The following is a 26,014-nucleotide window of genomic DNA, read 5'->3' on the forward strand; positions in this document are numbered from 1 at the left end:
ATTGGTTCCTATTTCTTAGAACTCAAAACACTGTGTTAAAAGAAATTTTACTTCATCTTCTTCACTGTGACCTTCTTATGGTCAAGGACTAAGTCTTCATTGTGTCACCAGAATGTAACTGAACACATGGGAGGTGCACACAGTAGGAGTTTTGAGTGAGTCCTGAGCAAACAGACATGACTCTGAGTCTCTGTGTGGGGAGTCCTGGCTAAGTATGTCTTTCTAGTCAGAGTCTTTCCCTGCCCTGCCCTTCTTGTACAAAATGTTCCCTTGCTGCTATCTGCCCCATCCGCATGGCCTACGTCCTCCTGCTTCCTGAAGTCTGGGCTGTGACAGATATCATTTCCATGAACATTTTTTGTTTAAAAAAATACTATGTCTAGCATATTAGTACTTGTGTGTGATGGGAGACAACGCCTTCAATTCAATTGCATTGCCTCAGCAGATACCCAAGGTGGCTCCTGGACCATTCATTGAAGAAACACGGGGGGGGGGGTGGAGGGGGAAAGCAGGCTGTGTGTAGAGACATATAAGTAGACCTTTTATTTTTATTATTTTTTTTGAACCAACCCAACATTTCCATCGGCAACTGTCAACACAGCTTAGGACATGAGCATTGTTTTATTTTTTATTTTCTTTTTAAAAAATCTGTTTAAAATTAAACAGGTGTCATTTTAATTTTGTCTTTCTCTCTTAGAAAATGTATTTATGTCAATGCAGAAAGCCTCAAGACCCGTGGGCAGTTTTGTAGTGTGTGTGTGTGTGTGTGTGTGTGTGTGTGTGTGTGTGATTTAAAGCCAGGTCTTTTCAAAACACATAGGGGAAAGGTCTGGGAGGTGGGGTGTCAGCATGTCAGTTCTTGTTTTCTAGAAGCCTGGATTCTTTGGCAATGTGGTGACTTGGATTCCTTGGGGGCAGGGCATAAGAAATACCCCACATTCTGGTAAGAGGGAGCTTTATGAGGTTTAAAAATAAGCAGGGACATGGGGGAAATGAAGGATTTCGGTCCCCATCCAATGAACATGCTTTCAAAAGTGGCCTGAAGGCCAGGAGAGGGGGAAGGAAGCCCCTGCTCTCTTATAAGCCTCCAAATTCATTTCAAGCCACCTCTTCAGCCCTCGGAGTATGGCACATCAGCCAGAGAGGGGTGGTGACGCTGCCATGCCCCCAAACACTGACACTTTAAGAGACCCTTAGAGACCCACTCCCTTAGAGACCTCCCCAGTTGAAGACCCTCTTCTCCCCCACCTCAGACACAAACTCAGAAACATTGGAGAGGTGTTCCCTGTGTGTCCCCCGGGTGCCCTTGGTCAGCCTGGAACACGCTTATCTCCGCTCTGAAGTCTCTTGGTGGGAGGGCACACACACAGGTGCAACACAGAGACATAGAATGGCTTCCACCGAGAAGAGGGTGATTCCTCTGTGGTTTGGGTTTGATGTCAACGCACGCAGAATGAAGCCCCTCCTATGCCCTGAGTTGGAGCCAAGAGATGGCAGCGGCCTGATGAGAGCAGGAGGGTGTCTGTCACTCAGATTTGGAATTCCTTCAGGGTCCTTTGTCACTAACTTCAGGAAGAGAAGACAAGACAATAAGCGGAACCTGGTAGGAGAATGAAAATGACTACAATGACGACCAGGTGAAGAGAGCATCCCAAGGCAGCCATTGCCCAGGCGGCTCCTTCTCATACCCTGACAGCTGAGTGAGGGAGTCTTGATGCATCTTGCTGGAGACAGGGCAGATCCTGCTCCTTGGGGGGAACTAGAGTCAAAGGAATAGTTGGGTGGTGGGATAGAAGGGGAGGCTCAGGGCTGTGAGTGGCAGGATGGGGAGAGGTGGATTTGTTGCTGTTGTTGGTTTGTTTTCAATTAAATACTTTGGACAGTGGGTGCCTTCTCCAGTCCATTGGATTGGTTAAGTTTTGCCCTTTCTGTGCAGTGCCAGGGCCTAGGTCAGGTGAAGTTCCTGGGGCTCGGGTCCCGATGCATCTGCTCCAGGGATGCGCAACCTGGGAAGGTTGGTGAGGGTGCGCCCTTCTCTCAGGAGAAGTCCTAGGTCTGCCCTGTGGCGGTCTTGTTCCGGCGGTTCAGAACCCCTTGATGTAGCAGTAGGCCTCCAGCGTGGCAAATAGTATGTAGAGGAGCCACAGGCTTACAAAGAGCCACGTCGTGGCAAGCTTGCAGCCACGAGGACCTCCGAGCTCCCCGCCCAGGTGGGGCCGCCGACGATACAAGAGCACACTGAGGCAGACAAATGCAAAGATGGTGAAAAGAGTGACCGAGAAGGCCAGAGTGCCAGCGGACACATGGAACTCCTGTCCCTGCATGGCCCAGTAGATGGCGGCCACGGACCAGGCCAAACCAATACCCAGGAAGACATTGACGGCATTACTGCCTGTGACGTTGCCAATGGAAGCATCTGCATACACGTCCTGCAGGGCAGCAGCTTTGCTGGCAAATGTATCTGGAAAAGGACAGAGACAAATGGGAGCTGTGGGAGGATGGGCTGGGCGGGGCCTTCTGAGCATCCTTTATAGGCAGCTTGGCAGCATGGGCAAAGGGACCACTTCCAGCTCTGCTACTCTTGAGCTGTGTGACCTTGAGGGCATCCAATTATGGGTCAGGGTTTCCTAGTCTTCATCTGTAGGTATCTGAAGCTTCCTACGAGCTAGTCCCATCCCAATATTTACCTATCAGGTGTATCATTCCCCACTGACTCTGTTTTTAACAAAGAAACAATTCATAACATCTACCCAAGGAACTTTCACATCCCCGGAAGCAGGTTGCCACTGTCATGTGGGCCATGTACTCACATAACTTCGACAGCGACTGAGAGATGCCCACGTGTTCAGGAAAATAAGGGCTATGGCATCTACAGAAGGTCACTTAAGTTAGCTAAAGACTTGACTCTAGAATTCCTGTGGAAGAACCCTGTTCATAACATCCTCCCACAGCCAAAGAGTTTCATCAAGAGCCATGCAATCAGAGATATGAACCATAGCATATTCTTCTGAAAGCCCCAGTGTTGTCAGGTGCTTTCTGGACCAATTTTGGGGTCTTGGAAATACCTTAAACTATGTCCCTATGCAGTATTTCCTGATATCTCAGTGTTGCCAAGTTTCCTGGATCTCCCAGAGAAAGTGTCTTGGTCTCTCTTAACTATCATTTTTCAGGATGGCTCTTATCTATCCCTGGTTATTTTCCCCATATGTTTTTCCCCCTCACATCTGCCCCTTACCCTCTGATGGCTGAGGCATGTCAAGGCCTGGAGAACAGTGAGCACAGGGCATCTCACCTGCAAGGCTCCTGGCACCATTTGATTTCTTACCAGCAGATTCACTTCTCTAATAGCCAGATTTATGACATCACTAATTCATAAAGCAGTCCTCCCAGCCCCCAGTCTGAGCTGGGCTTTCAGGAGAAAGATTTCCTGAAATGTGCTGTGGATATAGTGGGATGATTCATTTCGAGTATTAACTTGGTTAGATGGGGATTGGTCGAATGGTATCTGTGGGTGTGTCTGTGATGAAGTTTCCAGAGACTATTAGATCCTAAGGGCTGTGAGTCAAGGAATGGACACATTCACTAATGAAGTCATAATTCAATGGCATTATTAGGAGGCACTGAAAGGCAAGAGGGACCTAGTTGGGACAGGTATCTCACTGGGGAACATTTCTTGGGGATAATAGCTTGCCTTGGGCCTTTTACCACATTCTTTGTTTCTTGTCAAGCAAGATATGAATTGCTTTTCTCCATCGTATCCTTCCTTGACATGTTGTGCTGACACCCCAAAACTGTGAATAAAATGGATTCTTCTGTCTTTAAGTTTTTCTCTTGGGATTTCTGTCATAGCCACACTGAAGAACTTAATACTTAGGATTGACCTCTGGAAGGGTATCTTTCTTTGCTACAGTGAAGGATGCTCCTGATTTACCCTGTAGACCTTTGCCTGGTGAGATTTAGTACAAATACTTGAATCTAGCAAAAGCTTAGAGTTCAGATGCTGCAGAAACCCAGATTGAGTTAAGTAGGGAGCCTGGCCTAATTCCTGCTACTTAGTATTTGTCATTCAGGCATGGTTTCCATAGGACCTGCCCTGACTCAGCTTAACTCAAGGTTTCCTGTTTGACACCTTTACTTCATAGGAATTATTAAGATGGATTTTAATTAGTTGGGTCTTGTCTCCTTTGCTAGATGTTTTTAGCTGAGGGCTGAGGAGGAAACATGTCTGCCTTGACTCACATAATAGATCTGCAACCAGCACAACACGGTATCAGGCATCTCGGGAGCTCAGTTAACATTAGTCTACTAAATGAATTAATGAATAGTTACCGCGGTTTGCCTTTGGATGCTTAGAATAAGATAAACAGCATGGAATTCCTCACACTAGAGGACAGGTCCCACTAAGGTTCTCATGCCAGTTCTGATAGGAGACGCTTTGACCTCAAAGGTGACCACAGGAGCAAGGGAGGCCAACAAGGATTGCAGGTATCTCTATGGGGACATCTGTAAGCAGGCTAATCTTTAAACTCTCATAAGCTGTCGTAGGCAAATGGAAGGGCCTTATTCTGTTTATTTAATTACATTGTATGTACCTTATTAATATAACATGAAGGCTAAGAAATCGGGCCACTCACTTGGTTAGGTACCATATACTCGGAAGGCCTCAGTTTCCCCTGACTAATAAGGTTTTGATGAGCAGGGCAGGGATTGGCCATGTGAATTGTTTGTGACCCACATGGCCTGCTGTTTCCGATCTGAGATTAGGCAGAGTGTAGGGGTCATTTAAATGAGGGGACATCCTCCCTGCAAACTTAAGCACTCCTCACTCTCACCTGGCACAGAGGTGCCGAATGCCACAAAAACAACAGCTGTGACCGAATCCTTGAGCCCGATGGTGCAGCCGAAGTGAGAGGCCAGGTCCCCGATGATGGCGGTGAGCATGCCAATAATGAGGATGGAGACCACGAAGCAGGCCCAGCCGTGGCAGTACTCTGTGGGGGGCACACAGGCAAAAAGCACCTTCCAGAAGACCGTCAGGAAGTGCATGACGTAGTCAAAGCAGGATGGCAGCCTCTCCTCTCCAGATTCGTCTTCATCCTCATCCCCTGCTGGAGATAAGATAAACAGGCCCGAGAAAGGGAAGGGAGGTCAGAGATCCCTCCATGAAAATGTCAAGTCCAACCCACGTCCCAGGCATCCCAGGCCAGAATGGGGATCCAGCTTTCTCTGGACAGCTGGTGGGGAAACAGGGTGGGCACCACACAAACGGTTGGGAAATGGGAAACAAACTGGTCATGTGACCGACCACTGATCAGCTTAAGTGCAGGGTGCTGAGTGAGCACGGAAGAAGGCAAACAAGCCATGGGATAAAGAAAAAGAATAGAGAATGGGATTAAGAGGCAGGGTGGGAAAACAGGACAGGACGGGGTGGGGGGGTGGGGGCAGAGGAGGGACAAAGGAGGCCGGGACGGGATGCATTTGATCTAGGCAAAGAAAACAAATTTGGCTGTGTGGTTGTTCAGTCTTCACTGGGTGCCAGTGGGATTCCTCCTGTGTTTTCTAACTTGTCTACAGCAATAGCAATCATAATACTGTCGTTATTCATCTCCAGGGGGATGGCTGTCATTCTAGATCATGGAGGTAGACCAGAGAGTTAGTACCATCCCTCTGATATCCCATGGTCTATGCTCATCCTTGCTAAGAGATGTGGATGCATATGCCTCTCCAGTGGCCCAGGAGAAAAATGTGCCTTAGTTTGGAAGGAGCAGAAGTCAGGAATCTGGATTCTAATTCTAATTTTGAATGAAAGAAATCTTAGCCTGGGGCACTTTACCTATAGTTTCTGAGCTTCAGTTACCTCCTTTGTGAAGGGGAGGGGGGCAGAGTATGTGGCCTACATTCCTTTTGTTGTCTCTTGAGGGGCACAGTCAGGTCATCAGAAGGGACACAGCCGAATGGATGAGAAAGCAGGGCAGCAGCAGCAGCAGCAACAGCGAGCCTCTTTTCCTGGCTGTGAGTTTGCTCTGGCTCTGGGGCCTTAGGGATGTGACCCTGTGGGTTGCTATGACAACAAAACCTCATGGAAAAAGACAAGGCCAGTAGTGCTTGTCAGTTCCAGAGAACTATAGTATTGCTGAGAGACAATGCAGGGGCAGCTGGGAGACCCTGTCCATCCTCATTCCAACACATCTCCAGGCATCTGGGGCTTCTGCCTGGGCTAGACATGGGTCCTCTTGTAAATGTCAAAGGAACCATCCTGGGTGGAGGTTAGTTAAGGGGGTCAAGGCAAAACATTTTGCTAGCTCTTGATATCTAGTCCTATAAGGCAGAATTATTTTCCATTTTACAGAAAAGGAGGGCAAACCAAGGAGAAGATAAAGAACGGTGGGGACTTGAGCTTCCTCTGCACTTACTTAATAGTCGTTCTCCTTAGGGCCAAGAACATTGAAGACAGAGAGCATCCTTGTACTAATTCACACAAAAGGATCAGGGTTGGAAGACAGATGTGGCTATCTCTTTCGGCTGCTCAGTGAGATAGGTAAACATGTAGGACCAGAGCCAGGAAGACCCACTGTAGACTCCCCTGGGAAGTGATAAGCCACAAAGCTAGGCTTGATCTTCTTTCTTGGGCATTGTCTGTGCTCCTAGCAAGGCTATTTTTAGGACCCGCTTACCAGCACTAACAGTGATGGCTTCCATGAACTGGTCCCTCCAGGAATGGGTCCCCACAACCAATGCCAGGTTTGTCTTCTTGATCAGCTTATCCACTGTACTCTGTCATGGAGAGAAAAACTTGGCATGATAAAGTTAGAGTTCTCAGAACCAATGAGGCCTCTGTGTTACAAAGGAATGAAAGATGCCCTAAATTGCTTGGGTTATAAACATTTTCCATGAGGTGGCTTTGGATGGTGTCTTCTAGGATGAACTCCTGGTTCCCCTTTCTTTGGTTGTGAATTCTGACAGCAGGTGCTCAGAGAAATGTAACTCTAGAGGGTTTTTGTGGTCTCTCTGAGACAGGGTCTCTCTGTTATGGATCTCTGGTTGTGGTGGAATTCTCCATGTAGACCAGGCTGACCTTGAATTTACAGAGGTCATCTGCTTCAGCCTCACATGTACCTGGGATTAAAGGCTTGTGCACCACCACACCTGACTTGAAATATCACTATAGAATAAGATGTCAATAGGCCTTGCCCTGGAGTAGTGAGTTTTGGTATCTTTAAAACATACACTTAGACAGTTATGGTGACACACCTAAATGCTGCCTCTCCTACTTATTTGATATTCTATATCATGTTTCCCTATAGTATTCCTAGTGTACAGATAACCAGCACTACTTGTTAGATGTTATAAATGGGGAAATGGAGACTTGAGTGAGTACATGATTTGTTCAGTTTCTATTTCACACTCTCAGTAGTGAAATCAGAACAAGGCCTTATGGAGAGATGGCTCAGTGGTTAGGAAATACCCAGTTATACTCCTGTCCCCCACCTTAATTAGCTATCATTTCATTAGACCTCACTGATGGTCTGACCTTGAACTCATAGGACTCTTCAATGATGACCTCTAGTTTGGGGTGTTCACCCAATACTGGCTTTCCCATCTCTGCTATTCTCTTGGCCTCCTCTTCCTCCACAGTCAGCTTCCTGTCTGTCACTTCTGCAACAAAAGAAACAACAGACTAGCTTTAGCACATTTTCCATCTCCCAGAACGTCATAGCTCAGAGACACAAGGAGTGAGTGCAAAGCAAGCAGCCCTCAAATACTGGGTATTTCCTAGCCGCTGAGGAATTGCTCCAGCTCTTGGCCTGAGTATGTCTAACATCTCTTTCTACTAAGTGCCAGAAACTCTGTGATCAGACCATAAACAGGCTCCTGGCAGGCCAGCGATAAGCATTTATCTTTTTGTTTTATCCCTGGGTAGGCAATCTGACTCAAAAAATTCCCAGTGAATGATACCAAGTGACGTCCCCAAGACATTTGGTTGCAGAGCTGGGAAGGAAGGCCAAATCTCTTGATCTTTAATTCTTTTGAATTGCTGGGTGTGGTTGTCTACTGCTCCATGTAAGAGTTTTGGGAGATACATGCATCCAATGGCCCTGCCTACTGGCTCCCATTAGCATTTGTTTAACACAGCTGTCACTGTTCTATCTATGAAAGAGAAAGGAAAATGTTTGCAGAGATAGCTCCACTTCATACGGGAATGACATCCTCACGGTGAGAAACTCGAACAATATCCCAAGGAACTGCATGGTGTTCCGATGACAGATCCCCCAGGATTTCTATACAAGGGAGGGACATTTCTTCTGGAATAACAATAATATAACTCATTAAGAACAAAGTTCTTCCTTTATGTCCTTCATAAGCTTTCTGTGAGTCACTCTGCCTCTTGCATCATGGACTGACAATCCCTTCTCATGCTGAACAGCTAAACAGTCTTTCCACTTCAGCTGGTGAGTCCATTCTACAGCCACTTCACCATGAAGACATGTTTTCTGGATTAGAGTGAAATAGAGATTGGATCTTTTTATTCCCCTTTGATTAGAAAATCGCTCTTGGCAGCCTGTTTCTTTCAGAGCTCATTTAAACATCCCCCCATCCAAGTCTACATTCTCACATGCAATTAGTTCTTTTATTCAGCTCTTTAATTGCTTTCATTCCACACAGTAAACCTCCCACAGGAATCCTCTAGTCCTTGGATAATCCCAAGGACAAAATGGGTTGGAGGCCAAGGAAGTCTTTTTTTCTGAGGCCTAGGAATTAGTGAAGTGAGGGGCAGAGGAACTTGGGTTCTTGTGGCTGCAGTGAAAGCAACTCAGGGAAAGACTATGAACCACGATGGGTGTGGCTAAATAGAGAGACTTATTTATATGAAGATTTTTCTCCTTGGAGAAGGGCAGTTGACAGTGGCACAGGCTACAGTATCTGAGCTAGTTGTTGGAGTTATTGTTTTCTGCAACCAATGGGAAGGCGATCCGGGACAAGGTCTTGGAGCTGTCCGTGGTGCTGCACCAGCCTAGCGCTGGTGTTTGTTGAAGATCTAGGTCTTTTTTGTTGTTGTTAGACTTGTGCTGTGACATTTCCTCACACATGTGTAATGCATTGTAATTGATATGGACCCCTCCCCTCACCCCCTGTCACCTCTGTCAAGACTCTCTCAACAAGTCTCCATTCCACATTCATACATTTTAGTTAGATTTTGAGACCCTGTTAGTTTAACCTGGGCTGTCTGCAAAATGGTGGATTTGGAGCTATATGCTGGAGAATTGTAGGCTCCCTAGTTGTTTACTCAACTGATGGCAATGACCCCCTAGTTCCCAGAACCTATCGTGGTCACTAGGGTTGCAGGTTGGGAGGGTTGTTTTGACTTCCTTTCCCTTCTGGTTGCCATTGGTGAAAGAGTCATTCTTGTGCAGGCTCATTGTAGATGAGGACAGTTGCATTGAGTTCATGATGAGAATGGCTGTACAGTGTCCAGACAGAGAATGGGATGGCATTCTCTAGATCTTCTTCTTGTCCTCTGGCTTTTGCATTCTTCCTGCCCCTTTTCCACAATGTTTTCCAAGCCTTAAGGAGGGGGGGGTCTACATGTCTTGTTTACCGTGGGTAACTCACCTTTCACTTATTCTCCGTTCCTTTTTATACTTCCAAGTTGGATGGTATCTTCTAGCAGCCTCACCTCACTTACTTTAATATGGGTCTCTGGTGAGTTTATTCTGAAGGCAAATCTGGGAGTCTGAATGTGATGGAGGTATTTGCAAGGACAGCAGTCCTAGAAATGGAACTGCAAAGCATTGCGGGGAGAAGCCCTTAGAGAAGGCAGAGAAACTCCTTAAAGAATGGGTAGCCTTTTCTTCTTCTCTCTGGCATTGGCATCACACCATACTGCTTGTCTCAGCAGTGACAGTGTCATTCTGCCCCTCCCTCCCCAGTTCCCTCATGTCATACTTTACATGTGCCATGAGAAGTTTATACCAATATAATGAGCTCTCCAGTGACACATAAATGTACCTGTCTAACCCCTTGTCTAGCTATCAATCTAGCACTATATCCATCTGGCATATTATTGATTACCTGCTGACCTGTCCACCCCTGTGGTGACAGCCACTTTTTGTATCTAGCCTCCTGCAAAAATCTCTTTGACAAGCAGCCAATCCTCTATGATTAAGTCACCCAGAGCCCCACAGAAGCACTGTTTATATCTGTTAACTGACTCTTTCACACACACCTTTCTATAAACTCTGACTTGCAAGTTATCCTCTCCTTTTTCTATTTTTTTTGTATAATGGTCATTACTTTAAGTTCAAGTTAAGTTAATTTCTTCAAGTTCCAATCATAAAAGACAAAGGATAATCACTCCTCAGAATTTCCAGTGAGGAGAACAAAGGAGAGGTGATCTTGATATTCAGGCCGACTAAACAAACTCTCAGTTCTAGGAATAGAAAGGGAAAGAGGTGGGGGTGGGAGGGAGAATATAAGTAAGATGGAAGATTGGACAAATACTGGAAGAACAAAGAGCCTTCCAGGCTAGACAAGGATGGACTGTGAGTGCTCTAGAGACATTCCCACAAAGAAGCAGAGGTGGGGCTAAGTCTCCCACTTTAAGGCCCCTGAACTTGATGAGACAGCCCAGGACAAGCACATTTACTCTCGTTCACCACCAGGCACTGTTGTTTCTGTTCTCCCAAGAAGGTCGAAATCAAAACCTGAGCTGTCTGGTAGCTATGAAGCCTAGTGAAGGGCACCTCAGAGGTCTACAGGCTGAAAGGTATAGGGCATCCCCTCTGCGTTTTATATTTCTATAGGCATTTGAAAGCATGTTAAAGGTGCAGTGAAACTTAAACCAAATCCAGATATGTGCATTAGAGAGTGAAGGAGAGAGCTGGAACAAGGGAACCTGAACATATTCGTGTGGGGGTAGTATGAGCACAGAGACAGAAAGAACAGCATCCTGGGGGTAGAGTACAGAGCATAGAGCTGGAGCTAGCCCTTATCCTGGGGGTAGAGTACAGAGCATAGAGCTGGAGCTAGCCCTTATCCTGCTGGCATAAAAATAAACAAGAAGACAAAGAGGTTATAGCATCATTTTCACAAAAGGAAAACACTAGGTGCACTTTTTGCTTACGACTTCAAGGAGGCTAATGATCTTGCTACATCTATTGCTTCTTCCTAAGCCCAAGGGTTGGCCTGTAGGTAACCTCGAACACCAGTGCACTCTGTAAGATGTTTTTTTTTTTCTCTCAAATGGCCTTAGTGCGTGTGTGTGTGTGTGTGTGTGTGTGTGTGTGTGTGTGTGTGTGCGTGCATGTGTTTAAAGAACAGATGAAATGTAAGATGTTCTTTTAAAACATCTTGAAACTGTCTTGTGGAGCCCATTCCATCTGAATTGAGTACAGTGCTCAATTCACAGAGGGCTGCCTTCTTTTTTGGTCATGAGGTTGGATGTTGTTCGTGAAGGGCTCCCACTCATGCCAGTCTACTACATACTCAGAGTATGTCCACATCCTACACAGGATCTAAATTCTGAATGAGTATCTCTCTCTCTAAAATAAAGTCCCTACATGTCTTTCTTATCCAGAACCCTGTTCCCTCACAGTTTTCCTGATTGGAGCATATGTAACTTTAAGGATAAATGACGAATGAATCTAAATCTAGCAATTTAAGTCTCCTCTGTGATGAGTTAGCAGGTCTTGAGGAACAATAAAAGTCTCTCTGTATATTTTTAAACAAACTACCTTTCATGCTCTAGGCAGCTACTGGTTGTTTTTCCCCAGGTGTCTGGGGTCAGTCGTTTCGTTTTGAATTCTATGTCAATCCTGTTGGAGATTCTGGTCCTAACTTTTATCCTAACTCACCCAACAATAAGATGCAGATGAACTGAGATGCATGGAAGTTTATGATCTACTGTCCTCTTGGAAGGTTTTCTTTTAACAACTAACTATGCGTTCCCCCACATTCACTGATGAGAATGATGCTCAAGGAGTTATCTACTTCCCCATAATTACACAATTATGTAAGGGGTCTCACAGTCTTGGAAGAATCTGTCAGGTTATCTTGACCCTGAAGTTCCTATTAAGTAAAGTAATGGATATTGATCTTAAACCAAGTAATAGCGTTGACAAGAATAGAAAAGAGGGGAAAGACAGACACCTCTTACCTGGAGATAACAGGAGCGCTGTTTGCAAGTGGATACCAGAGAAGAGGGAGAAAGAAAAGTAAAGAACATTAAGGTCCCATCTTGAAAGTGTCCCCTAGCTTTGTGGCTCCTGACAGCAAAAGGAAGGCAGTGGGTTTAGAAGGTGAGAGCTCAAGAACACATGCAGACAGCAGCATTTGAGCATGTGCAGCGTTTGAACATGCGCAGCAACAGCAGCAGCAAGAGGTGTGAGAAGCTGGAACAACTTGCTGAACAGTAATAAGAAAGTTAGCACCACACCTTCCCTGAACACATGAGTGCTAAGGATGGAGGCATGAGGATGGAAGGACCAAGTGGATAAAAAGGGTGCTAAGGTGATCACCATGACTCAGTCTGAAAAGGAGTGAGGACTAGTTATCATGGACATGGTGTGCATCTAGCAATCCTGCCAGAGTAGCTGGCTTGCTGATGGCAAGTGAAGCATTGGGCTTGAATGTGAACTCCAGATAGCAATATGCAAGAGTGTAATAGTGTTCACATCTATGATTCCCAGCTCTAGCCTTACAATCGATCATGCTCTACCTCCTACCACCCATAAGGTTTTCACAGTCACAAATGGTATCTTAGATACCATTATGGCCAGACTTTTGACTTTTCCCTAAAAGAATGATATAAGGAAAAAGATGCATCCTTCAGACTGTTGTCCCTGAATGATTTGTAATATCTTGGACTTCAGAAACATGGACTCCTATTTTGTTGCACCTGTCTCATCTTGCCCCTGTAGTTAGTAATGTTTAATAAAGTCTTGTTGTTTACTATCTTGAAAATTGGTAGTGTTTTTGTTCAAAATGGTAGGTGAACTGTAGAACAGAGGGACTGTCAGACCAAGACTTGTATAAGAACAGGAAACAATAAAAAACATACACAACACAGGATGTCTCTAGCTTATTTTTGTTTGTGCTAAACTCTCTCGTCTCTAAAGTAACCTGACAGGTTCTTCCCATGATTGAGAGACTCATTACATGAAATAAGAGCTTTGCTTATGCTAAACTCTCTTGGACTTCAAAATCCACCAGTTAAAAAGAAATGATTTTTCACAGCACATTTTCATCCTGATTGTATGTGTAATTGTACACCCCTCACACCTTGGCACTTGTCAGGTCTGGCGACATCTTGCTACATACTCCTGGTAGAGACTGATAAGGAAGAAGAGTCTGCGTGTATATGTGGGGATATCTCTAAACTTCTTTTTCTAGTAACCTCAAGGAATGCAACACATGCCTGAGACCCTCCGTATGTGTAGACAACTGCACATTCATAGCCACTGAAGATATGTGTGGACTCAGAATCTACATGGTGTGTAAGTAGGTGAGCAACAGTCAATTTTCTTAGTTGTTTCCATTTAGACTGTGAAGATAGTTAGATGGCCAGTGGGTATTCTCATTACATTGACAAAGATAGCAAGGGAGGTAGTAGTTCATTCTGCTCCTTCTATGGATCAGCAGGAAGAGCACTTCAGACTCTTAGGCTCAAGTGAAGATCCAAACATATTAATGCACCGAGGCAAACCAGACATTCTCTGCTTCTTGTCTTCATGAATCTGAGGTTTAACTAAGGAGGTATGGATGCGTCTGTGAGATCCAAGTAGGTCAACTTTGAGTGACTGACGACTGCCAGGGTGTTTTTTCTTGATTTCCCATGTATTGATCTTCAGGGTCATATGAGAATTATTTATCCCTGCTCAGATACTCTAGAGACAACCAGGAAAGAAGATCTCTCAATGATCTTTTGGGGGGGGGGCACTTGACAAGTTGTGTCCCTGGATGTGGAAAGAAAAGAAAGAAATAGGCCTCACTATTGGATAGCGCCTTCTTGCCTTTCTACAGAGGTTTCCTATGGCCAGGCACTGACCCAGTAGCCCTGACAATGCAGCACTCATCCTTGCTAAGAGAAGTTCACACTTACACGCTGAGGTTTAACTCCATGCCAGGACAATCTCATTTTCTCTCATTCTTCTTTTTTTTCCCCCCTCTACCGCAGATCATGCAGAACTTTTAATATCACCTCCGAAGGCTGTTGTGTTTCTCAGAATAGAGTCTCCTATTTCAAGTGCAGTCCTTTTTAAAAAATTCAATTGTCATTTTGACCATGCAGAGATGATGCCAGCCTGAATGCCTAAGCCTCTCCTAGACAGCGGTGATAATGAAAAGCAATTTCCACTGTACTGTCTCTCACTCTGAAAACAGTAGGGCATCCTGCAAATCAGAATGGATTTTCATTTGACTCTGGATCTAGACAATTGGGTTTTATAACCTTTCACCTCATGGTCTAATGCCAATATCAGGGAAGAACTGAAGAAACTGAAAATTAATGCCTTAGAGTCTAGGGCCTAGACCATAGGTCAGGTGGCTGGAAAAGCCATACATTCTTCACTGAAAACGTCCATCTTGGCACCTTGGTCTCTGGGAAGATCTGGGGGCATACCACACAAACAGTTTTCTGAAATCCTTTCTCCTTACCTTCCCTCCCACCCCCAGGACTAGGCTTCCTAAGATTTTCCTGGAATCATCTTGGTGAAAGGGTAAACTCAAATAGGGGGCATCCACAGGCATTTGCACCAGCCAGATCTTCTGAAGAACACAAGGCTTATCTTAGGATATTTCCTGTCCTGCTGTCTGTTAGGAGATTCAAGGGAGAAAAATTTGCACTTTAATAGTAAAATGAAGGCATAGTTGGACTTGTAGTCAACTCCTCCTCTCTGGAGCCACTGCCTTCCTTCAAGATGCTTGGGCCATCCAATGAGCTCCTTTCGTCCTCCCTTTGGTGAAACTGTCTTACATGGGACTTGGGTATCTTTTGTCTCCAGCAAATCATAGAGATGTGTAGTCACTGAACAAAGGGGATGTGATAGAAATGAGGTAGATCAGGCACTGAGACAATTTCTGGGAATATTCTGGAAAATGAGATCTGGAAGATAGGCTGGAGTTTAGTGTGAGAGGCCATGGGATGAGATTCTCTTTCTTCTGGCATCTCCAGTGGTCAGGCTGGTGGGAATTCCTTACTCAGTGGGCAGCAGAAGGCTGAGCTTGCTTTGCCCCTTGAATGCCAGATGTGTTCAAACCAGTGCTGTCACAAAACTGTTGAGTTCTGCAGACAGTTTCAGGGGACGATGATAATTGGTCATCGTTTGAGGAGAAGCCCTGCAGGAGAGCTTTGAGAATGTCTCTATTGACCTCATTCTCTTAGATCTATTGTTGTAGCTCCCTGTTGCTGGATATGAAACCAATGAAGAATGGTCACCCCTATAGATGAAGAAGTGATTTTGCATTCCCATATCTTTTTTCCCCAACATTTTCAAAGTGGTAGCTTCTGGTAATTTCCATTAAATGAAGAAAGCTTCTTTTCTATTTTCTCTGGTGGCATCAATCCAGTGTCAGTCCCTTAAGAATGAGCCTCTGGCTGGGATGTTAAGATTCATGCTCTACTACGAACAAACAAACCAAAAACAAAACAAGGAGAGGGTCTTCTTCTCTCATTAGAGGTGAGAAGTGTCTTGAGCTCTGAGCAATGTCTTCACTTGTAGATGTCAAGCCAAGGCAGATATCCATGAGCTGTGCATTGGCTGTCTCTGGTCTCTCCGTGATAAGCATCATGCTCTTTTCTAGGGCCTATTTGTTCAGGGAACAGTTGAAACTAAAACAACAACTTACCCTCTCTTTTGGATTTTCAATTTTCTGTTTTCATTATCTCAAAGCAGCCTACATAAGAGACTTTGTTTTAGACTAGGAAGAAAGGTAAGATGAAGTGGATGAGATGGTAAGGGAGAGTGTAGAGCTTGAGATTCCTTGTTGCAATGTTACTTCAGAAGTCATTTCTCTCCCAGAGAGTTCTCAGAGACCATGGCCAATAGTATACCTCCTCATGTCATGGTCTACCCAACTGGGAAATAGCCAGATAGTGCACTTACCTCTGGGAAGAGCAGAGAGGCCTGTGGGCCATTCTGCAAGTGAATAGCTTGCCAAGCATTCAATAGACATTGAAGAATGCAGCAGAAAATGGTCAAAGCATTATGGCAACATGGGTCCCACCCTTCCTTCAAGACCCCTCGCCCACTGTCAATTCAAGCTAGAGTGAGGGGTGGCAGAAAAGGGGCACAAACATACAACACATCACATTCCTTTCTTTTTCTTCTCCTCCCCACCCACCAAGGAGTTTTCACATTGACAAGCTATAGTATGGAGACAGAGGGTATTTAAAGTGTAGGGGACAGTAACAATACTTGGATACTTGGATAATACAGAAATAACTCATTAGGGCAACAAGGAGTTGAGGCTGCAGTACTGCCCAGAAGGTGGGAGAGGAGGAATATGGAAATAAACTATGGTTAAGAAGGCAGAGATGATACCGAAACAGGGTGAGAGCAAGAATAAAGGAGGGAAAAGAACAATATCTATCAACAGGAGATGGAGATGAGAACAAAAGGTGAGGGCAAAAATGATCACTTTTTCTTCCTTTTAAAAATCATTTTCTTGTTTGTTTAAATTTTCTTGCGTTCTTTTTCCCTTTTCCCTTTCTTGGCTGTTGCTTTGATTTAAAAAGAATCTCACACCTGATATTCCACGTTCCATCCATTTCGGTTCACCAAGGGCAATGAAGAAATTCTCTTGCCTCTCGTACTCCTCCTCATCTACTATTTTAACCCTTATGGTTTTCCTGTAGGGACAACAAGAGAGAGAGTGTCGACTAGGTGGGCAGGTTGGTTGTTTACCTGAGTACAACCTTTAGCAATCGTTCCCATCACTCTTGGCATAGGAAGCCCTGTCCTGCCATGGTGGCCTTAGACAGGACTATGGTGGATTATTCTGTCTTATATATAAAAAATGCTCTTAGCTTCTCTTGTTCCTCAGTCATAGTTGTTCTTACAAGTGAGAAGGAAAGGGAACCAGGAGGACGAGGACAAGTGGGAGCCAAGAGGCAAGAGGGGAATGGGAGGGAAGATTGGGCTCATGGTGGGGAGGAGTCATTTTAGATCCTGCTAATGGTTAGTAGGAAGTCAGTTGGGCAGCACATTCCGTTGTCACATGGTAACAATAGCATTTCTGTAGGCATCGAGTAAATGACCTGGCCACTGAGAATGATCCAAAACCCGTCCACAATGAACAGATAATCTGCAGAACCTAGGTCTTCAGTCCCTTCTTTTACCTCATTTAGAAAAATTTTAAATGACAGTATTTATGAAGAGAGAGAGAGAGACTAGAGAGGAGAAAGGAGGTAAGGAGAAAGGGGTCTATTAACTTTCTCATTCTTTATCTCATAAGGAGGTTCAGGAGTGAGGACCAAAATAAGTGTCAGCTTCTACATGGTACAGGATTCCTGTACTATCCTTGTTATAAAGGGATGCTATATTCCAAGGCTGATCTTCTAAATGCTGATTAGCCTGGGTTCCAAACACAAGGTTATAGAGATTTTGTCCCTTTCTGGGTCACAGTGGAGTGTCTGTTACAAATAAAAGCAAGCCTATCTTTGAGAGATACTCCCCTCCAAAGATGCACTTGAGCCTCATTCAGTCACATAGTCACATGGAGAGGTTGCATGGAAGACTTGGATTTTCATGCTTGGCTTCTCTTGGCCAGTGATGGTTAGCAGCTCCTGTTAGAGAACTAGCTGGAACTGTTTTTCTCTGAGATTTATTTGTGGCAGGGAAGACCCTGGGACCCAAATTCTCACAAAGGGAAAAGAGAATAGGTGATAGTTTAAATGTCCTCAGATCAGCTTGGTGTGGTGGTACACACCTTGATTCTAGCACTGGGGAGGCAGAGGCAGGGAAATCTCTAAGTTGAAGGGCAACCTGGTCTACAAAGTGAGCTCCAAAATAGCCAGGACTACACAGAGAAATCCTGTCTTGAAAAATAAAAAATGAAAACAGGCCTCACATCCTCTGATGTTCCTTTGACATTCTGAAGATCTGAAGACATACTTTACTTCGCTTTGCTAGTAATAAAGCACAAGCAGTATTGAGCTAGTGTGTGTGTGTGTGTGTGTGTGTGTGAGTATGTATATGTGTGTGTGTATGTGAGTGTGAGCATGTGTATATGTGAGTATGTGTAAATATGTGTATGTATATGTGTGAGTGTGTGTATGTGTTGTGTGTATGTATGTATGTGTGCATGGGCATATATGTGTATTTGTGTTTGAGTGTGGTATGTTGTGTGAGTGTGTATGAGTGTGCATGTGTGTTTTACTTAGGATTCTTTTTTCATACCTTGTTGGGTGGACAAAAGACAAATATCCTTGATGAATGAGCATTTGGAGGTCAAAAATTTCTCTGTGTATAAGACATGAGTGTGTTTTGCTACCAAAGGGGACTGTTGCATGAGATCAGAGTGGGCCTGCCTTAGAGAGATAGGATGATGGTTTGGTCGAGGAATACTGACCCCTAATCCAGCAGCTCTTCCTCTAGAGCACAACTTATTCTAGAATGGGTGGTCTGACATCTTGTTGGAGACCAGAGGCATACTAGGCATAATAGAAAGCACAGCTCTGTCCATTCTGAGACATCTCCTGGGCTTGCAGAGAAAGCTTGCCCTGGGGTCATAATTCTCTCTCTGCTGCTCCATCTGCCTTCACATCTAGCTTCCCTTAACAGGGGGATTGGAGTAAGGCAAGGAGGTCTTTGATGGAGACCTTTACTTTAAGATCAGTCAATGTCAAGGAGAGAAATAACCTTTGATTGTAGAGATGTGGCAGATAAGATGGCTCCTATGGGTTCCTTGTCGGAGTGAGATGAGCTATGACCAAATATATTGCTTCTCAACCTCCCGGGACAGAAACTCAGCCTTGTGGATAACTGTATGTCTGGAAATGTGCTGAGAGTTAGTTCCCTCTGATTCCTCCTTTCTGTAAACAAACCTTGCCTCCAAACTACATCATGGAGAACTTTACTTATCAAACTCTCAGAGTTCTCTCTCTCTCCCACCCACCCATATTCATTTTGCCACCCCAGAATAATGGCCGTTGGGTCTTGAGGACATCTCTATGGATACCATGTGACAGGTTGGCAGGTGTTAGGACAGAGAAAGAAGAAGTGAAAAGAGCAAGAGAGGAAGAAACAGGAATGTAGAAGTCAGGAGAAGGAGGAGGAAACATAGGCGAGAGGAAGAATGGAAGAAGACTGTTACTGTTAGTGTGGAGGACAGGGTACTACACCTTTCTGAACACTCATATCCACCATGCGGGGGCCCATCATCTCAATGACGTAATTCTTGTTTTTCTCATACGCCTTATCATCAATTACCTTGATGTGAATTGTTTTGCTGTGGATGGAAAGATAAAGTTTCATAAGCAAGGGCGAGGCAGCTGGAGAAGAAACAGGGAAGAAAAGAGAAAGAGACCCAGAAGGGTCCAAATTGGCCCTAGTTCCACAAGTGCATGGAGGAAGGTGGCTGCCCTGGCCCTCCTCCAGCTTCAGTGAGTCCTTTTGAATTTCATGGGGCTGTGTGTTATAACTATACTTGAAGACTAGAGGTAGCTCAGGCTTTATAGACAAAGGTTCCGAGTTTTAATCCCAGAGATGCTCTGTGATCTTGGACAAACATACAAACAAGACAAATAACGTTTAGATAGTATCAAGGGTTATGTAGCACCTCCTTTATCCATTAGGGATAATTTTCAAGACCCCAGTGAACATATGACAACATCACAGATAGTACCAAACCTTATAATGCTGTCTGTGCATACCTATGATAAAGTTTAGTTTATACATGAGACACAATACAAGATAACAACTAATTATACAATAGAAGAATTATAACAGTGCCAGTTAGGCATGGGGGTACACACACTTGTAACCCAAGTACTCCGGAGCCTAAGGAGGAAGGTTGGTGTGAGTTCAGGGCTAGCATGGACCACACAGTAAGTTTGAGGACAGCCTGGACTACAAAACCAATACCCTATCTCAAAAGACTAAACTAAAACAAAAACCACTCACACTACACTATGATAAAAGCTGTTTATAATTGATGAATGGTTTCCTTCTGGAGTTTCCCTTTTAGTATTTTCAGACAATAGTTTCATAGGCAATAGAGACTGTCTGGTTCCCACACTTAAAACTTAAAGCCATTAATGTCTATACATTGTAACTATTAGTGAGTTTCACTGTGACATTTTCAGAAATGTGTACCTAGTGCTTACCAGCATCCAGCTCTCACTGCCCCGTCTCATCTGCTTCTCTCCCCGCTCCCCATAATTCCCCACAGTTCCCTGTGGTCCTTCTGGAGACTGATGAAAGGCTACTGTGCACATAAGAAGATTGCCCTGGTAGGTCTTCTCATAAAGCTTATTCTCCATCTCTTTGCTTTTGGAACAAGGAAGAACTTTTTTTTTTAAACTTCTAGAACCAGCAGATGATGACTGAAAGTGCTTATTTTATAAAAAGAACAGAAAGGAAGGGACAAATAGGCCTGTGGGAATCGTGCCCAGAATAGTAGACTCTTGCCCTTTTGTGTGGTGGTAGGGATCACAAGGAGCCACGAGAACTGCTCTGTTTGCGTCACACAATGTCTAATTTGTGGTGATGGAGGAGATGCTGTCTACAGACAAGATGCTGCAGTGTGGGAACGTGAGAGGAGGGTTCAGAACTCTGGGGCTGTTTGAGTCGGGATCAGCACTGAAGTTCTACATCGATCCTTTGGCCAATGCCAAGCTGTTTCCCACATTGCTTTGTGTATGAGAAAGTGTTATTCTGTAGAACAAATGTGTAGGTGACTGTTTTGTGTCACCTACCCACCCGCCCTGCTGCTTCTCCTTTCTTCAGTTGCTTTAACAAGAGAGGTAAGCCCGTGCCTCGAAGCTGTCCCTTCTGATGGGACATTGCAGGACCAGAACCCCTCTCTGCACATTACGTCTGCCATGGTGAATGCCATTGTGTTGTGGAACAGCCTCTCTCTGCAGCATAGGAATGCAGAGCTCTGCAGGACCCTGGTCTGCTCCATCCATGCGCCCTCCCAACCTTGGTGTTCACAGAGGAGACAGTGGCCCTCTGATCTACTCTTTATTCCTTTTAAATGAGGCATGGCCGTCTTTATAGTCTAACTTGGCACAGACTCTTTGTTCCCTGAAGCCTCCCCAACTCAGCCTTTCGAGTCTGCCCATGTCTCTCTGGTTCTTCTACTAACCTCACTTACTGGGTCCATCCCTCCTGAAGTGAGCATAACAGTTGTTAATCCTGCCCTGGACCATGCCACTAATTTCTTATGAAATGACACTTTTAACTTTGATGGCCTTTATACCGGCTTCAGTCCATTAAAGCCTGGGTAGTTGTCATGGGAAACAATGTCTCTGCAGCCCGTGAAAGTCACAGCACTATGGCTTTCCTTCTTCCAGGGACTGATAGCCTGGGTTTAAAAAAAATCTCTCCTCTATTCTTTCCCTCTGTGTAGCCTTGGGCAACCTGATAAAGTCCTCAAGCTGTAACACCTTTCAAGTGTAAAGTCTCAAGTGAAAAATGGCACAATAGTATCTACTTTGTAGCATCCCCCAAATAATGTGGAAGCACACGGAGGGAGGTGTGTTCTCTACTGAGGGCTTTAAAAAAATGGAATTATTATTATTAAGTATAGCACCAATCCCAGTTTGAGAGTCACATGTAAAGGCATCTTTTTATCTCCAGTCATTAAGTCAGCAAATAAGGGGAAATCAACAAATAGTGCTTTCTGCAAATAGAAGTCAGGTCAAGAAAGGGCTGGAAAAACCAGAATAATAGATCCCCAAATGGGTTATTACTGGGGCTTGGCATGCTAGGAGGGGTATAGAGAGAGTTTCACAGTCTCTCAAAATCTGGACTCTGCCATTATCCATGACAAGCTCTGGACTGTTATGCCATGTGGATCAAGTCATTTTGATTTCTAGTCAGCAGATAAACAGGAAAAGAGACACTGTGGACATCATAGTAGAAGACAGGAGAAAGGAAGGCAGGTGTTGAGTCACAGCAGGGGGAGATGAGGCTAGCTGGCTAGAAGCGCCAGCTGGAGGGTAGGGTGAGGGAAGGAGGCAGTGTTCCCCCTCTGAGCTCATTGGTGGGAAAGACATCTGTGTCCACTGAAGGCATTATCTTGCCTGGAGGCTGGAGAAACCCTTACAGCTCCCTAAAACTGACACAATTTTCATTTCTGTCCCTTACACAAGTGAGACCACAAGGACATTAGCTCGGAGTCATCAGCTGGGCCTCGAGTTCTTTCCAAACTGGTTCCCTGAGTTTCAGCTGTAACATAATGATCTACCAGTTGGCTCAGACTCTGAACCCGGAACCATTGCTCTCCTGCGCTGGTGCTCTCCTTCTTTCCTTCCTCCTCTCCACCGACTCTGGCTCCAAATACCTCGACCATCAGCCTTCACTATGCAACCAAGAGCAGGACACCAGGGCTTCTCTCTTGGACAGCTGCAGCCTCCAAAGAGACTTTCCTGTCCTTAGCCCTGCTTCAGTCTCTCTCTCTCTCTCTCTCTCTCTCTCTCTCTCTCTCTCTCTCTCTCTCTCTCTCCTGTTACAACCAGAGTGGGAGATTAAAAAGTCAGTGTAGCCAGAGGTGGTGGCACAGACTTGCAATCCAAACACTCCAGAGACTGAAGGATTGTAAGTTGGTAGGGTTGAGACCAGACTGGCCTACAGAATTCCAGCTTAACCTTGATTGCCCATTGAGACCCCTGACTCAAGTGAAGTCCAGATCCTGTCATGGCCTCTGCAGTCGTAACAAGCAAAATCCCGTGTCCCAGAGGAACTTCTCCATCTGATCCGGCGGGGCTGAGCTTCAGACCTTGCTCATCACAAGGCCCCCTTTCACCGCTCCTGAACACCATACTCTTTCCATTTTCAGACTGGGTTGTTTCTCACTCAGGGTAAGCTCCCTCATGTTCCTTGTCTGGGCTGCTCTTCACCTAGACCTGGACTTATCCTCATCTGTTGGGTTTTCTTGTCCACCTTACCTCCCTGGAGAAGCCTTCCATAGCCACCGTAGCCCCTAGAAGCATCCTCCCACCATGGATTGCAGTCTGTTTCATCTCACCGCTCCATTTGTTCATGGCTTGAAGTTAGCCTGTTGCTTACTGTTTCCAGTCTGTCCGTCCCCACCTGAGTATAAACTCTGTGAGAGAAGGGACTGAGCCTATCTTATTTGAAGTATGTCCCTGGCACATGCCCAGCCACAAGAGACCCTCAGAAAGACCTTGTAGAGTCTTTAGCAACCAGTACACTGGTTGCTAAACCACCTGGGGGCTCACATCATTCTGCTATAAAGACATGTAACAAAAGACAAAACAAAACAAAAAACAAGACAAAAACCTCTGAAGGTCACTGTGGTCGGATACTCAAAACCTCTGAGGGACACAAAGTCTGAGAGGCCAATACCACCCATCCTACCCCCTCAGCTGGCTTAACCTATTCCATTCATCCATTCTGGGGGAAAACAGTGCCCACAATCAACATGGGGACCATTAACTCAGGTGAGGAAATCAGAGTAATTCGTTCTGTATTACCACTTTTTACTTCCAGCTCAGTGGCTGCTTCTGAATGGACATGGAGACAGACTATCCCGATCCACTGCCTGGAGAGCCAATGATGTCATCAGCACCTGCCTTTCTCATAAGCCTTCTGCTAAAAGGTGCCAGAGTGGCGTTTCCAGCCTGGGATCTGCCTGTGCCTCTTGGAGAAGAGTCTCCTGGGAGATCTCCTACCAATAATCCCAGAGGGATTCGGAAAACGTTTACCCAGCCTGGCTGGCCTCTTAGAACATTGCTCTACATTGAGGACACCAAATATGGATGAATTTCTGGGTGTCATTCCTATTTGACTGTGAGTTCCTTTAGATTAAAGGGGCTGACGCAGCATTTGATAGTTGAACAAGTGAATGATACATCGCCAGTTGCCCCTTGAGGGGATTGGCCCTTCTAGAAAGATCTTTACAATGATCGTGTCCAGTTACTCTCAAAGCAGAACACAATTCTCAGTCTCTATAGCAATGAGCATAACCAAGTGTCAGCTCTGTATTTACGGGCCCGTTGGAGCCCCACATTTGCCCTGAATTAGCCCAAGGGAGTGGAGCTGAGGGAGACAGGAAGATTCACAGCTCCAATTCCCTCCTTCTTCTAAGTCAAGAAGGGAAGTGAAAAAAAGCAGCAGTGGTCTGGGAATGGATGGTTGCTGTGTCCTGAAATTGATAAATTTCCTTCTTGGGAAGGCAAGGGGAATAATCTATAAAATAATTTATTTAACAGTGTGTCTGCTCCCGGCACTGTAGACAGAAAATGACTGGTTATCTGATTCATGGCTTTAGAGATGTTGGGTCTCTCTTTCTGGCTTTCTTTCTCTGATGGGGATCTCATTTTAAATGATGATTTTTTTTTATCCAAGGAGGGAATCATTTTTTATTTTAGAGACATACAACTTCAGACTCAGGAAAAACCTTCTAATAATGAGGAAGAGAGCTGCGGCTCCATAGGACCAATGTCAAGCCCAGTCAAAGCCCTTTGCCCACTTGAACATCTACGAACCTTGCACTTTCAGTGAGTAATTTCCAGAGATGCCCATTGAATAGCATATGCAGGGAAGATGGCTGTGTCTGGGTTGGACAGAGAGACTCCTTCAGCTAGAGACTTAACTACCTGGGGGAGGAGCCAATTCTATAGCTGGCTTCTTGACTGAACCAGACACAGAGCAGACTGACAAAGAGTTGCAATACTGCATAACTGCACAGCCCACTGCTCTTGGGGCGAGCAAAATAGACAAAGTTCTTGAAGAATCAAACCTCATAACATGCTTTCATGAAGGTAGGGAGCCAGAGACACATTGACATAGAGCTGGGAGGGCTAGGCTTGGGTGCACAATCTAAAAGACCACCAGAAAGCTCACTACTCTAGCTAAATGACATCTTAATGCAGTATTTAAATATATCAGAGTTAATGAGGGAAAATCCATCATGAGTGAAATGTCAAATTTCAGACACTGACAGGTCCCCAGGCTGCACGTTCATGCCTCTCCTCAGCATCCTAGTCCTCCTCTCAGCTCGATGCTGCATTCTTGTGCTACGTGGTGCCTGTGGCATGACAGAAAGAATGGCAGATTAGGAAAGCACACAAGTTTCTGCTCCTTCCTTCACGAGGGTCCTCCTGAGCTACCTGTTCTTATTACACTTGTCCAAGAACAGCAAGAGGCCAATCCTCTTTTGGGATGATTATGGGAAGCAATGGGAGCAAAACCCTATAATCCCTGTTGTTGTTGTTTGTAATTGCAGATCTTGTTTAAACATAAGGGAGAGAGAGAGAGCGGGAGAGAGAGAGAGCATACTTGTATGAGGGTATGTACATACATGTGTGTATGTGTATATATGTGAGCGTTTGTGTGTATACATGTATGTGTGCATGTGTGCTTGTTTGAGGGTATGTACATATATGTGTGTGCATATGTTTGTGCTTGTCTGTGTGCAAGCATATATGCGTGTATGCATGTGTGCTTGTGCATGGGTATGTACATATATGTGTGCTTGTCTTTGTGCATGCATATATGTGTGTGCATATGCATGTGTTTATGCATGTGTATATGTGTGCTTATACCTATATGTGTGTGTGCTTATGCTGGTGTTTGTACATGAGCATGTCTCTCTGTGTGCATGTGTGTCTGTGCATGCATATTCATGCGTGTGCATGTGTATGCATGTGTGTGTGCATGTTGTGTTTGTGTTGAGCATGTTTCTCTCTCTCTCTCTCTCTCTCTCTCTCTCTCTCTCTCTCTCTCTCTCTCTTATACAAGGCTTCTTGCTCACCCTCTGGGACTGCTTTCCCAGTCTTATTGCCTGCCTATCCACCAGAGCTCCCATCTCCACTGGCTCTTCATCT

General features: G+C 45.0%; 1 protein-coding gene across 3 annotated transcripts in view; it reads right to left on the minus strand.

Annotated features, from left to right (window-relative positions):
- Window positions 1-527: 527 nt before the first annotated feature.
- Slc8a3 (solute carrier family 8 member A3) overlaps window positions 528-26,014 on the minus strand; it is a 134,074-nt gene continuing 108,587 nt past the window's right edge. Inside the window, exons 3-7 of one of the 3 annotated variants that reach the window (XM_029484915.1) lie at window positions 16,743-16,846; window positions 7,532-7,656; window positions 6,675-6,774; window positions 4,833-5,108; window positions 528-2,461 (exon numbers count right to left, since the gene is read on the minus strand). In XM_029484915.1, coding sequence (XP_029340775.1) covers window positions 2,085-2,461; window positions 4,833-5,108; window positions 6,675-6,774; window positions 7,532-7,656; window positions 16,743-16,846 — 982 coding nt within the window. In that variant the 3' untranslated portion in view covers window positions 528-2,084. The remainder of the gene's footprint in view (window positions 2,462-4,832; window positions 5,109-6,674; window positions 6,775-7,531; window positions 7,657-16,742; window positions 16,847-26,014) is intronic. The other 2 variants (XM_029484916.1, XM_021178775.1) reach the window with 2 other exon arrangements.

This window comes from Mus caroli, chromosome 12, assembly GCF_900094665.2.
Source record: "Mus caroli chromosome 12, CAROLI_EIJ_v1.1, whole genome shotgun sequence".
NCBI lineage: Eukaryota > Metazoa > Chordata > Mammalia > Rodentia > Muridae > Mus > Mus caroli.